The 13,365-nt window shown below is 43.4% G+C and overlaps 1 protein-coding gene across 7 annotated transcripts in view; it reads left to right on the top strand.

Annotated features, from left to right (window-relative positions):
- arhgef10 (Rho guanine nucleotide exchange factor (GEF) 10) overlaps positions 1–13,365 on the top strand; it is a 99,136-nt gene that overhangs the window by 42,514 nt on the left and 43,257 nt on the right. For all 7 annotated transcript variants that reach the window (XM_072690039.1, XM_072690041.1, XM_072690040.1 and 4 more), the window contains 9 exons: positions 3,685–3,796; positions 4,767–4,879; positions 5,002–5,079; positions 5,459–5,638; positions 6,097–6,213; positions 6,721–6,813; positions 7,096–7,266; positions 8,974–9,119; positions 9,854–10,044. In XM_072690039.1, coding sequence (XP_072546140.1) covers positions 3,685–3,796; positions 4,767–4,879; positions 5,002–5,079; positions 5,459–5,638; positions 6,097–6,213; positions 6,721–6,813; positions 7,096–7,266; positions 8,974–9,119; positions 9,854–10,044 — 1,201 coding nt within the window. The remainder of the gene's footprint in view (positions 1–3,684; positions 3,797–4,766; positions 4,880–5,001; positions 5,080–5,458; positions 5,639–6,096; positions 6,214–6,720; positions 6,814–7,095; positions 7,267–8,973; positions 9,120–9,853; positions 10,045–13,365) is intronic.

Genomic DNA, 13,365 nt, shown 5'->3' with positions numbered 1-13,365 from the left:
GAACTGAACTTAAAAAACGAATCAGAAGGCTCAGATTAAACATGGAAACGAGTCAGTAGGCTCAGATTAAACTTGGAAACGAGGCAGTAGGCTCAGATTGAACTTGGAAACGAGGCAGTAGGCTCAGATTGAACTTGGAAACGAGGCAGTAGGCTCAGATTAAACTTGGAAACGAGTCAGTAGGCTCAGATTAAACTTGGAAACGAGTCAGTAGGCTCAGGTTGAACTTGGAAACGAGGCAGTAGGCTCAGATTGAACTTGGAAACGAGGCAGTAGGCTCAGATTGAACTTGGAAACGAGGCAGTAGGCTCAGATTGAACTTGGAAACGAGGCAGTAGGCTCAGATTACACTTGGAAGCGAGGCAGTAGGCTCAGGTTGAACTTGGAAACGAGGCAGTAGGCTCAGATTGAACTTGGAAACGAGGCAGTAGGCTCAGATTACACTTGGAAGCGAGGCAGTAGGCTCAGGTTGAACTTGGAAACGAGGCAGTAGGCTCAGGTTGAACTTGGAAACGAGGCAGTAGGCTCTGCTAATGCTTGGTGGGACTGAAGCTTGCATTAACTACATTAACTACAATAGTCTCGTAGTTCCAGTGCAAAACTAAACAGACAGACTTCAGACACCAAACATTTCTTGGCTGACCTCTTTCTTTTGGAATGAGGGGACAGTTGTGGAAATTATTATTATTATTATTATTATCTATTTATTTATTTATTTATTTATTTTCCACCAAATTGTTCCTTTTACTCAGTGATGGTGGTGGGTGGCCCTTTTAAAGTTACATTTCATGCCGTGACCTCTAGCAAATTTACCATCCATGCATCTCAGTCTATAGTACTAGGAATGTAAGCATGCTAGTGTCGGGGTCTGTGTCTGTGTCTGTGTCTGTCTTTGGTGTAGTGGGTGTAGTCTTTGTTGGTTGTTTACGACTTGTCCCGTGTCACTTTGCATGGTGTTTCAATGTTGTCTGTTACTCTAAGCTCATGTTGTCAACCATAACTCTTGCTGACTGCTCCAGCAGTTCAGAGATTACCTGATAGAGCAGAACATGGATCTTCTATGGCCGTTCTGAAGGTTCTGTGCAGAAGTCGGAGAGCACCCTTTATTTAGTTCATTTCCAACATTCAATTTTAGCACACACCAACAGTGGCACAAGTTATTGGATATTCAGGGCACCATATTCTGCTGAATTGAGACTGAGCATGAATATGCAGACCGGGCTCTGCCTAAGGGCTGCGTTTCATGTGAGCAGTGTGAGCACCCACGATGCAGCAACTACTGTAATACAGTGTGAGCATATAAATCACACGTAACGAGCGCACAGCATGTGTTCTCACTATAAACTTGTGTTTTATGGCTGTTTTGGACAGAAAACTCACAAATGAAGGTGGTCTCTGACTTTTACACAATGACTTTTGATGTTCCCAGTGCTGGATCTACTGTAGGTGTTACCAGTTTGGATTTCTGCAGTCACATAATGAATGATGGTTAATCTGCTACCCTAAACATAGAAGCCAGTGTCATCCATGGTCACTCCTCAGACTTAGATTTAGATGATTATGATCAGGATTAGATAAGGATATTCTCTGGAGCTCTACTGCATTGGTGTCTTGGTGATGTCTTGGCAGTTGGATCTGCTGTTGCAGTCACTCTCTCTCTAATTGAATGCACTTTTCAGTTGTTTTGTTTTTTGTTTTTTTCCTTCTACACTGATCATTTCCTATGTGCCGGGGGGAGAAGATATGTGCATTTCACATTTTCCCTGATTATTTTAGTTCTACCTCAGTGTTTTCCATCTTCAGCCCTGTGGTCAACCTGCACAGCTATTAAAACAGTGTTCTCCTCTTCATACACCTTATGCCTTATTGGACTAGGTCCTGACCGATACGCAATAAAAATGGCCCTATAAAAGGGCAATAAAAAATGGCCCTATATTGTCAGTCTAGTCTGTGATCCTTCTGTTTAGATTTGGGTGTTTATTTCACGTTTTTGTGCTTATGTTTAGCATTTTACTTTAAGAGAAATAAGCAGGTGGTGACTGTAAGCTTAGTGGTTTCTGTAGGGATCACTGTATAAGTGTGAAACCACTCTACACTCTCTTCAAATGGTTCCTTGAGCAGTGCCATAGAAGAACCTCATTTGGTTCCAAAAAGAACCATGGTTGTAATAAGATGTGGAAGTGTAAAAAACCTTTATATTGGTAAAGAACTTCTACATCTCAAGCGTATTCTTCTCAAATTAAAAGTCACAAGTCTGTTTATCATGTAAAACAAGCTTATTGACGCTCTCTTGGTGCTATAGCCAGTATTATCAGTAGAAAATACTACAGCCAAGCAGATATGAACATTTTTGTAGCTGATACTGATTTTAGGAAGGCTACAAATTGATATCCAATATCGACCAATAAAATGTAATGTTCTTTTTAAGATTTTAGTTTTTATGCGCTGCTGACTTCACTACTGCACTTCTTAAAATAACAAACAGCAGAAAATCTGTATGAAAATACATATAAATTTTGTATAAAATAATATTTACAACATTTTACCAAAAGAATATACAGAAGAAAATCTGTCCTAAAATGCATATCTGTGCGTAAATAATGTAGCCCTGGGGACAGTCACCCATTCCCAGAAGTACACAATGATAAAGTTAAATAGGTTTATACCCAGTTCTCCAATGTCCCAACTGTCCCATCAGTATTTTGAGTTAAAATCCTAGATCAGCAAAACATCCATAATTATTACCCTGTTACCATCTATCAATCAATTGAATTTTATTTATATAGCACTTTTTAGAAAATTCAGATTTAAATTCCTAGTGCTTAACAAATGTCAAAACAACAAGTTTATATAAAAGTAAAGAAAAAAAAAAACAGCATCTAAAAATATGGGTAGTATATTAACACAAGAAATCATAAAATGTTGCAAGCAATAAAAATTGAGATTAAAATAAAAGTATTATGCAAAGTAAAGCATGTTACATGTTAATAAAATTAAATGGAATGGAAGGTCAAATTGACCAGTACTATGTAAAAAATAATTGAGAAATATATGAAAATGAGAAAAAAGTAATAAATATATATAATAAAAATAAATAATAAAGCTGAAAACTAAAACTATAAAATGTTTATAAAACACTACATAAACGCCAGACTGAATAAATAGTTAAATAGTGCATTTAAAGATCATAACGATTTTCAGTATTTTCAGACGGCACAGGTAAAAATATAAGTCGAGCTGATGATCAGGAGCTACTGATGTGACTAAATGCTGGACAGTAGCAGCAATGCAGTGTTGGTGGGCTGCAGAACTGAAGGAGGGAAACACTGAACCACACCAAACGTCTTCAGTGTGGGTCACAGCAGTGTAGTATAATGCAAGATAGGCTCATATTTTGCTCCCCACTTTTCCCACTTTTTCGAGCCAAATCCAAGCTTGGCATTTTAGCAAAAAAAACAGTAAATTAAAGGGCAGTGCCTTTGCTAAAATTCGCCTGCCAGCTCCAATATGTCAGATTGAAATGAAGGAGGAGTCTTCTCCAGGTTTCCTCCAGTGCTGTGGCCCATAGTTGGGTTTCCAAGCAGTAACAACACTAATGCTTCCCAGGATGAGTTTGTATTTGCGTGTTATCTGTGCACTGTTCCCAAGCTGGAGGACTAATCAACGCTAATCACTGTGGAACAGATGCAAAAGTTGGTGAAGGCGGCGAAGCACGGGACCAAAGATGGCCTGGAGAAAACCAAAGCCGCAGTGAAGAAGGGCAAGTCCTTCATTCGGACCAAGTCTTTCTGCCAAGGTAGGACCGCCACGTGAACCCGATCCATCTCCTGTGCATTCCCTTTTCAGACTTAAGGTCCAACACCGATGGCTCTAAAATTCAAACAGATATTAGAAGAATCAGGACTTGGTGTGTTAGCATGGGATTGAAAAAAACAGGTGGAATACAAAAACAGGGATGTTATTTTTGACATTCTTTAGATTCTGAGACAGTATAGGCCTTTCTAAAGGTCTTCAATGTGTAATTTGTGTAAATAGTAAGTGTGTGGCCTGGAGTGAAAAGTGCTCAAATGCAGTTTTACAAGCCTGTTTACCACCCTGTTATTTTACCTCAGAATGAAACACAAATGTACAGGAAGTGCTTTTATTGTCTGGTTTATGTCCTCGCAAGGGACTACAGTAGCTGCTTAACATAGCCTAGCCTTACCTAGCCTAGCTTAGAACTGTAACGTGAGGAGACGTGCAGCTTTTACACATTTTTAGTCGCTACGCGTCTTCCATGTGGCAAATAAGGTCAGGGACACTTGCTTTGGTCGGCCTAGCGTTAGCTTTAACCTTTTCAGCCTTGCTTCCATATTCTGGAAAGGTAAACTTCGCTAGAGGGCGGAGGTTATGTAAATTATGAGGGTGTAAATATATTACCCTGAATAGCTGCGGTGTTTAGCCTCGGGAGCCTTTCGGTAGTGGGTGGTGGGTTTGTGTACATTTCATAGTCAAGACGGTGATCTCACCAGTTTTGGGGTCTTGGAACTAGTCAGTTTTTCTAGACAACAGTGCTTGAGGTTATGTTTGTCACTGCCATGTTCTGAACCCTCATTATTCAACAGCTCCAAGGTAAAGACACTTCTGCTCCATTCAAAGGCACCTTTAAAACTATACCTCCTACAGAACTGCTAGGTGGAAGCTAGTGACATCCCTGTGAGAGAGGAAAGGCTCCTCCTCCCTGTCTGTTTTTAAATTCAGCTTTTTCTGGTTGTACTGTGTTACAGAGAGGAAGCTGTCTCATTATGAAGAAGAGGAGTCTGAGCTCTTTATCGAGGTGGAGTGTTTTAACGTGGAGCCAGTCCTAGGTCCCGCCCCTGAGGGCCTCTCTCAGCAACAGGTAGCGCTTGCCAGTCCACTTGCCTGTGCTAAAAACCTCACAAAAGTCTTACAGTCTTTCATGAGTGTTTGTAAATAAGAAAAAAAATCTCACCTGGTCTGTTTGTGCTTCCCTACCCATAGGTGGTCCGAAGATGTATTCTGGAGTCCATACTAGAAAGTGAGAAGAACTACTTGGAGGCACTGAGGCGAATACTCGAGGTAGTTTCCTGATTACGTTTGTTGAGTTTGACGTTGAGCTTTATTGAACCTGGTTTCTTTTGAGGTTGTGCCTAAGGCCTAAGTTCACAGCTCTGCTCTTATAATGCTGGATCCTGTTGTCTTCAGAATCTAAACAAATCCCAAAAAAACTAAACTTTCAGTGTGAAAACAAAAATGCATAAGTGGGTTTTCTTAAGGAGGGTTAAGGCTATTGTTGTTTAGATGGCCACGGCACGGCATCCAGCATCAATTCTAATTATTGCACTTTTCGTTCCCAAGTTTTAAAGCCTTCAAATCAAAGAGTAATTGGCCAGATGTGGTGGTGACGGACACCCTTTTGTCCGTCCAGTGCTCTTGGTCATTGTGCTTTCTGCTGCAGCACTACGAGAAACCTCTACTGGAGATTGAGCCGCGGATGCTGAGCGAGAGGAAGTGTAAGATGGTGTTTTATCGCGTGAGGGAGATCCTGCAGTGTCACGCCCTGTTCCAGATCGCCCTGGCCAGCCGCGTGGCCGACTGGGACAACCTGCAGACCATTGGAGACGTGTTTGTGGCCTCGGTTAGTTTTACATGATGACTGTGTTTGGTTTTCAGGGGGAAATGGTGGTGAAAATGCTGAGAGACACACACACACAACCTTGTGCAGTATTTAGAATTTCCAGAACAGGAATTAGTCGAGTGGCATGCGCACAGTAGTGTCTAAATTATACAGTTTCCAGGTCTTTCCATCATTCCCTGTTGTTTTCAATCTTCTCTAATTAACATCACTGGTCCGTTAAGCCCAGTGTAACACTCTATGCAACTGATAATTTACCATCTGGAACTTTACTCTGGATGCTGGAGTATACCAGTATGTGACTGATGGGGTCTAGGCTCCCACCTAAAAGGTAGACCCCATCACAGAAGATGCTACCAGCACTGGGAGAGAGAAGAGACCTTTTCGTTTTGTAGCTGATAAGCCAAGTCATGGACTGAATGCTCTGTATGACCCTTGTGTGTGCATTCCTTTGTCTCAAGTTCTCCAAGTCCATGGTGCTCGATGCCTACAGTGAATATGTGAATAACTTCAGCACAGCCATGGAGGTGGTGAGGAAAGCCTGCGCTTCTAAACCCTGCTTCCTGGACTTTCTCAAGGTCAGCTAGAAGGCTCACACACACATGCTTACACACTCACTATTGGTGCACTGACTTTATTGATGAGCATACAGCCTGCTCAGTGATGTAAATATGGGTTTGATTAAGGCTGGATGACTAGATGGCATAGTACCGGCTGTGATGATGGAAATTACTGGTCACACCCGGGTCATGCATTTTGTCTATAACTTTTGCACCATTTCAGGTGCAACACAATATTTGAGTAATCACACTTTGAATTTGTGTATTTTGTGCACAGATTTTAGACGAGCAGGGCAGCAGTAACACAGATTTTTTGTGGAGAAAACGTATGAATTAGTTGAACTAGGTGACTAATTGTCTCAAAGTTGCACCAACCAGGGACCAGCCAGGGCAAATCCCACTCTGTGGGATTGTACTTGCAAAGGGATTAAGTTCAGGCCATATATGACGACCATTTAGTGCAAACTCTCTTCACTGCAGTTCACTACTGTGGCTGTTCATAACGGTATTTCTACTGTCTTCCAGCAACGACAGGAGTGCAGCCGTGACCGGGTCACTCTCTATGGCCTAATGATGAAACCCATACAGAGATTCCCCCAGTTCATTCTGCTCCTGCAGGTAACACCACACACACACACACACACACACACACACACACACACACACACACACACACACCACCAGACATACTAGTGCTTCCACTATAGCAAATTGTAAAAATTTGCAAGTCTTTTTGTTATGCAAGCTCACCACATCCAGCAGAGGGCGCACTTCCCTTACATTCCAGCATCTTGCATGTGGTTTCATTGAGCTAGAGATCTGACTACCCAATAACTACTGCAGCATCACTTTCAGTTCATGTTTATCTTTTCAGTCTAATGGCCTCGTTTGTATGCGCAGGACATGCTAAAGAACACTCCGGTGGGTCACGCCGACCGGCTGCCCCTGCAGATGGCTCTCACTGAGTTGGAGACTCTGGCTGAGAAACTCAACGAGAAGAAGAGAGAAGCTGACCAGCGCTGCGAGATCAGACACATCGCCAAGGCCATGAATGAGCGCTACCTCAACAAGGTAAAGGGAAGGCACCTCCGGTTCAGAACGTCCTGCTCGGCTGTGTGCCTTCACATCAGTGTGAAAACATTTTGATGCCGGCTGTAATGATGTTTGCAGTGACTAGTCTACACTATATTATTTGCTCTAAGAAAATAGCAAACGCATGTGCATCTCCAAACTAAACAGGAATTGTCTGTATACAGCAAAGATATGTAGAGTAGTTAGATGCTGTATATGGAGGAACTCTGTACTTAAGTACTTTTAATACTTACCTATTTTATCTCTGCTTTCACTCAACTACAGGGGAGCTTTGTCCACCGCTGATCAAGCCAAGATTGCTTCTATTGTTGTGAACTGGGGCTTCGAGGCTAACAGGGCTATTGTAGCTAACAAGTAATGGCAGCTTATGCACACTAATTAACATTGTGCCTAAATCATCATACACCTTTCTCAAGCCACTTCAGCTTGTTTAGTAGACTGACCTCTGTTGTGCCCTAGTGTGGTTCCTGACACTGCTTAACACGTCTCTTCAGTTCTGGTCCAGTAAAGATGGTAATCACTTTGTTTGATGTTCCATGCATAAACACACCTGGATAAACTCCTCTGTTTAGCAGGTTGAATAGCTTTGCTTGACCAAACTGGACTAAACACTGTCGGTCCAGGATCAGAGCTTTCGGAGAGGTCAGCGGGGTGATTTGTGTGACCACCTGTATTTTATTAAAATAGCCCAAAAAACGTTCTGTCTAGCTAAAAACTTACTGTCTTCCGGGAGTCTTTTTTATGTGTAACTTTGTCCAAATGCGTGTCTTGCTGATGTCCAGATTGCAGTTTGGCAAGGCGTAATCCCAGCAGCACAGAAAGCCCGTAAAGAGTCTGGCTCAGCTCTCTACTGCTCTAATTAATTTCTCTAATTAACCAGGGTTCAGCATCTGACACACAAGCCAGAGAGCAGCATTAAGAGCCCCAGTGCAGGGCTGTTCTAATCTGCCGGTATGTTGGTGTGTTTAGCGGGGCTGTATGTGCTGGCTGCTGTGTCTGCTGTAGGGATGCTGCACATATTTGAGCGAGTTTCTCCCTGGGGGAGTCTGGTATTCAGACATTTATCAGCTTGTGTGTGTGTGTGTGTGTGTGTGTGTGTGTGTGTGTGTGTGTGTGTGTGTGTGTGTGTGTGTCTCTTTCTCTTATGACCAAAACATCTGTGCTTCTGCATTACGTTACACTGCCTCTGGCCTGAAATCTGCACCCTTAAAAAAAAAACTGCTATTCAAATACCCTCCCTTACTGAGGACAGTGATTTCTCAAATTCAAATTCTGCTGAATCCAATTAAACTGCACTAATTAGTTATTCTGTAATGAAATGTGGTCAATTGGTCAGTGGTTTTTAAGCCATGCCGATGTTCTCGATCGATATGCTCAAAAAGCATATTGTGTATTACGGTAACAAATAACAATAAAATATCATTGTCATATTGGCCCACCCCTACCTCAGAATAAAGGTACCACACTGATGTTGCTTTTACAGAGGGCTCTGCATTTATTGTGTGGTTTATGGCACAGCGATGGCCCACAACTCCATAGCCTAGCAATAGGGTTAGCTTTTAGCCTGGCACCCAGCTAGCACCTGCCTGCTTCTGTGCAATTTTTAATACTAGAGCCCATTTAAATTTGCACCTGCTGAACTGGCATTTACTCGTGCGCTCGCTCTCTTTCTCTCTCACATCCCAGCTCCTAAGCAGTGGCAGCAGGTATCTGATCCGCTCGGACGACGTGGTCGAGACGGTGTATAACGATCGTGGTGAGATCATCAAGACTAAAGAACGGCGGCTGTTCCTTCTCAACGATGTGCTCATGTGTGCCACGCCCAACCTGCGGTAAGAGAAATCATCTCACACACACACACACACACACACACACACACACACACACACACACACACACAAGCAGACACACTTGCCCACATATAATTTTCCCCACCTCAGCAGGCCTTGCTCCACATCTGCAGGCTGACTGTGCTTCAGTGTTGTCACTTAAAGCCTAGTCAGGAGTCCTTGTGACTGCAAAAAAAACAACACACACCCTTGACATATAGACCTACTGCGTTGGGAACCTCTGATCTAATCCTGGAGCTATCAGTTCCTCATTAATGGATTTAATGACACTTCCTTACTGCAGAGTCAGAGCAGAACTGGAGTTCACTGCAGTCGATTCTGTCTTTGCTGCCAAGTGCCATTGACCTTGCTCAAAGGCTGTGAGAGAGTGTGTGTTGCATTTATTTATTTATTTATTTATTATTCTAATTTTAGCCCATTTTGAACCCCCCCCTCCCCCAAATGGGTTAGGACTAGCACCCTCCTAGCATGTCTCCTATGACACGTTAAGCGGGACACCACCTCTTTTCCATAATAATGGAATAACAGCATACTGATGTCAATCATATTTCCAAGTGCAGCCTTTATTATTTATCTCAACACAACCTGACCATGTTCCCTTTTAGTACTCTACAAGTCAAAAGTTTAAGAACACCCCCATTTCTTTCCAGTAGTCCACTGGCAGTGCCGCATAGATTTTCACCTTGAGACTCAGTCTTCCACCTCTCTCTCTCTAGCTCTCCTCAGGAAGTTGTAGGTGGGGTTGTAAGTGGAGGAGTTCCTTCAGGCCAGCACTTTCTGTTGAAGTGGAGCGTTCCTCTCAGCCTGGTGGAGCTGGTGGAGTTCGGCTCCTCAGAAGAGATTGGAGACTCTGCTCGATTCCCCACCCCCCACTCTGGAGAAAAGGTTGTCATCAACGCAAAGCCAAGTACGTCAGCACAATAAGCACACACACACACACACACACACACACACACACACACACACACACAAGCTCAGATGTGAATGTAAATAGTCAAATTTGACCCTAAAACCCAATCTAGACATTTTAAATTCCCACCCACTAAAGGTAAAGGTGCACGTATTTGTCACTGTACAGTGTGCACTGCACAGCGAAATGTGTCCTCCGCATTTAACTCATCTGTGGTAGCGAACACACACACACACACTCACACGCACTCACACACACTAGTGAACTAGGGGCAGCCAACTCCAGCGCCCGGGGCTTTGCAAGGGCCCAACAGTGGCAGCTTGCCGAGCCCGGGTATCGAACTCACAACCCTGTTATCAATAGCCTGGCGCTCTAACCACCACTGGCCCAGTAAGCTAAGAGCCAGCCAAACAATCAGTCATTTCCTATGGAAGTGCATAATGTGTCGCCATGATGTAGCGACAAGCGGCAAGCAACACAGCGACAGAGTGACAAATGGCAAATCAGTTTTTTTTGGTTGTTGTTTGTTTTTGTTTTTTTTATTCCTGGAACCAATTCAGAAGTGGGGTAGCCAATTCTAGTTCCCCCACTTCTGCTTTTCACAGTGTGGTTCTAAACATGGAAGAGAGGCACACTATCACATCAGTTTGAAAACACACATTTAATCACTATGTATATATATATATATATATATAGTATTAGTGGTATGGTATGGTATAGTATATAGTGCCTTATTGGACCTTGTACACACCCATGCCTGATAACCCGAGCAGTCTGGAACGCGCCCACAGGATGCAAACTTTGGGTTCATTTGAACACAAGCACACTCAGTTATGTCACAGCTAGCACCCACCTGTAGAGACCAGTTATGCTCTCACGACTAATGACCACGGATGGCCGAGGCATCACTCGGATTAAACCTTCAATCTCCATATGATGGGGCCAGCACTTGGATGGCTGGGCGATTCAGGAGCCCCCCTATGGAAAGTTTTTGTCCTTTTAAGAAGCATTAAAGTCTTATTGCTATTTACCTAGAAACCGATATTCTTCATAACTTTGTATTTATTCATTTCAGAAGTTTAGTGGTGTCAATGCACAGTGTCCTGAGCATAATTCCCAAAGAGTGAACACAGCTTCCAGTTACGTCACCAGTGTGAGAGTACACTATATGGACAAAAGTAACTGCAAAGTTTGGTGTGTTGGAACTTCAAGCTGAGTTTTTTGGTGATGGTTTCTGATTATAGTGTAAATATTGCTAAAATTCTGTATTTCACTCTCAACTGTCTATCCTGAGGGTCTGCTGGACTGTAGGTAGACGGACCATGCCTGTAGTAGCAGAATTATCTGCTGTTCACTCCCTGACTCCCAAACATCTGTTCTGCATTTCGTTCGTTCGTGTCACTGGCTTTCATTTCCTGTTTCATAGGTAGATCACTGGATATGCCTCAGGAGTAAGTTTACATTGTGCTGTAAGCTATGCTGGAACGTTCAGGCCGAAACAGTCCTCGCGAAGGCTTGCGAAAGCGCTGAAAAGGTTTCCGTGCACCAGGCGGTTTTGATGTTTATGGACTGGAAAAGCAAGGACAACAGGCAGCAGTCTTTCAGCACATAATTACAGTACTACAGAGCAGTGCTTCACAAGCCTGGTTCAGTCCAGTACCACCTCGAACACTGGAAGTCCTTCTGCACACCCCATCTACCTCCCTCATATCATCGCTATTATTCATTATTCAGTGTTTATGCCGTACCAGTGTGAATTCTCATTCCCATTCAGAGTGGATATATTTTGCTCTGGGTCTCCAGCAGGAAATGAGATCTGTGCTATCTGTGCTCCAGGCGCTCTCTTCTTCTGACCCACTAACCCACAAAGATTTCATCACGCGGTCGTATGGCCTATATCAGTGCAAAGCTTCTAGCCTCTTTACCAGTTGGTGCTGATCTAACTAACCTTAAGGGCTAGTTCAGCAGGGCTAGTTCATTATCACCCAAGTAATACGCTACCAGTTAGTGCTGCTCTACCTGCTAATGTTGTTGAAGCTACTCATTAGTGCTGGTGTATGAGCTAGAAATTGATGTTCTACTGAATACTGCTAATTTACTAGTTAAGAGCTGATCTACCAGCTAGTGCTGACCTGTCAACTAGTCCTGCTCTACCAGTTAGTAGTTTTTTTCACACAGATGGTAGCTCTACCTGCTAGTGGTGCTCTACCAATTAGAGCTCACCTTCAAGCTAGTTTTGCTCTGCCAGCTACTGCTGATGTACCAGCTAGCGCCGCTGTACAGGCTAGCGCCGCTCTTTTAGCTTCTAATGTAGAGCTGGATGATATGTCGATATTTTTTTGTATTGTGATACATTTTGTGATCGTGATAAAATGCTAAGCATATCGAGGATACTGGTCAGTTGCTTGGTGCTGCTATGTGAATTATGCTCTACACTTAATGCTAATTTAGTGGTTAGAGCTTCTAGAGATGTGTTTATGTAGAGCCAGAATGTATAGATCATGTGATCTGCATAGAGGTTCTGGGAAATTATGGAGTGTCTGTGTGAAACTTGTTCCTTCAGTGGACCTTGAGCTCCACCATCTGCGCATTCAGCTTGCTTCTCTACTGCCCACGTCTTCAGAGCACTGCTGGAACGATTGTGAGGTGTTGACTGAGTATTGACTGACCTGGCAATACGGTGCTGCCGCTTGCATGATCTGTGCAGATCTGTGCAGGATTGCCAACGGTCAGATCCCAGGTCTTTCCCTGCTCTAACAGACCTACTAGACCTGGCAGATATGACAGGTGAGTTGAATCAGGAGTGCTTGAGCAGGAAAAGCACAGAGCTGTGCAGGAATCGGGCCGGAATTGCCCACCCCTGCTCTGAGAGTAGACATTCAGTACTGCAGAACAAGTGAGAGTAAGAGAGAAGGTGGGAGGAGTGGGTAGAGGTCGAGAGAGAAAGATGAGGAACTGAGTAACGGTTAAAAGGAAGAAGTTTGAAGTGAGCGAGAGAATAGGGGGCACACACAGAGAGAGAGAGAGAGAGAGAGAGAGAGGGAGAAGCAGAATTGTAGAGCAGAAGTGTAGGCGAAGGCTGTGTCTTCACTCCGCATTTCACTGTGGATTACTCATACACTGCAAGCAGGGCGTGCTGCAGTCCAATTTAATGAGCTCCTTCATTACGAAATGCTCTGCTGTGTAGACTTAAAGGGGAACTCCACTAATTTTCCAAAAGTCTGCATAATCTGACGATTATAAAGTGAACACAGTCGTCCCAAATGATCTAGTGTGAAATGCAATCTAGAGAGAGACTGTGTCACTACTACACAGTGG

The sequence above is a fragment of the Salminus brasiliensis genome, chromosome 10, assembly GCF_030463535.1.
Source record: "Salminus brasiliensis chromosome 10, fSalBra1.hap2, whole genome shotgun sequence".
NCBI lineage: Eukaryota > Metazoa > Chordata > Actinopteri > Characiformes > Bryconidae > Salminus > Salminus brasiliensis.
This window is presented reverse-complemented; position numbering and strand designations above follow the sequence as displayed.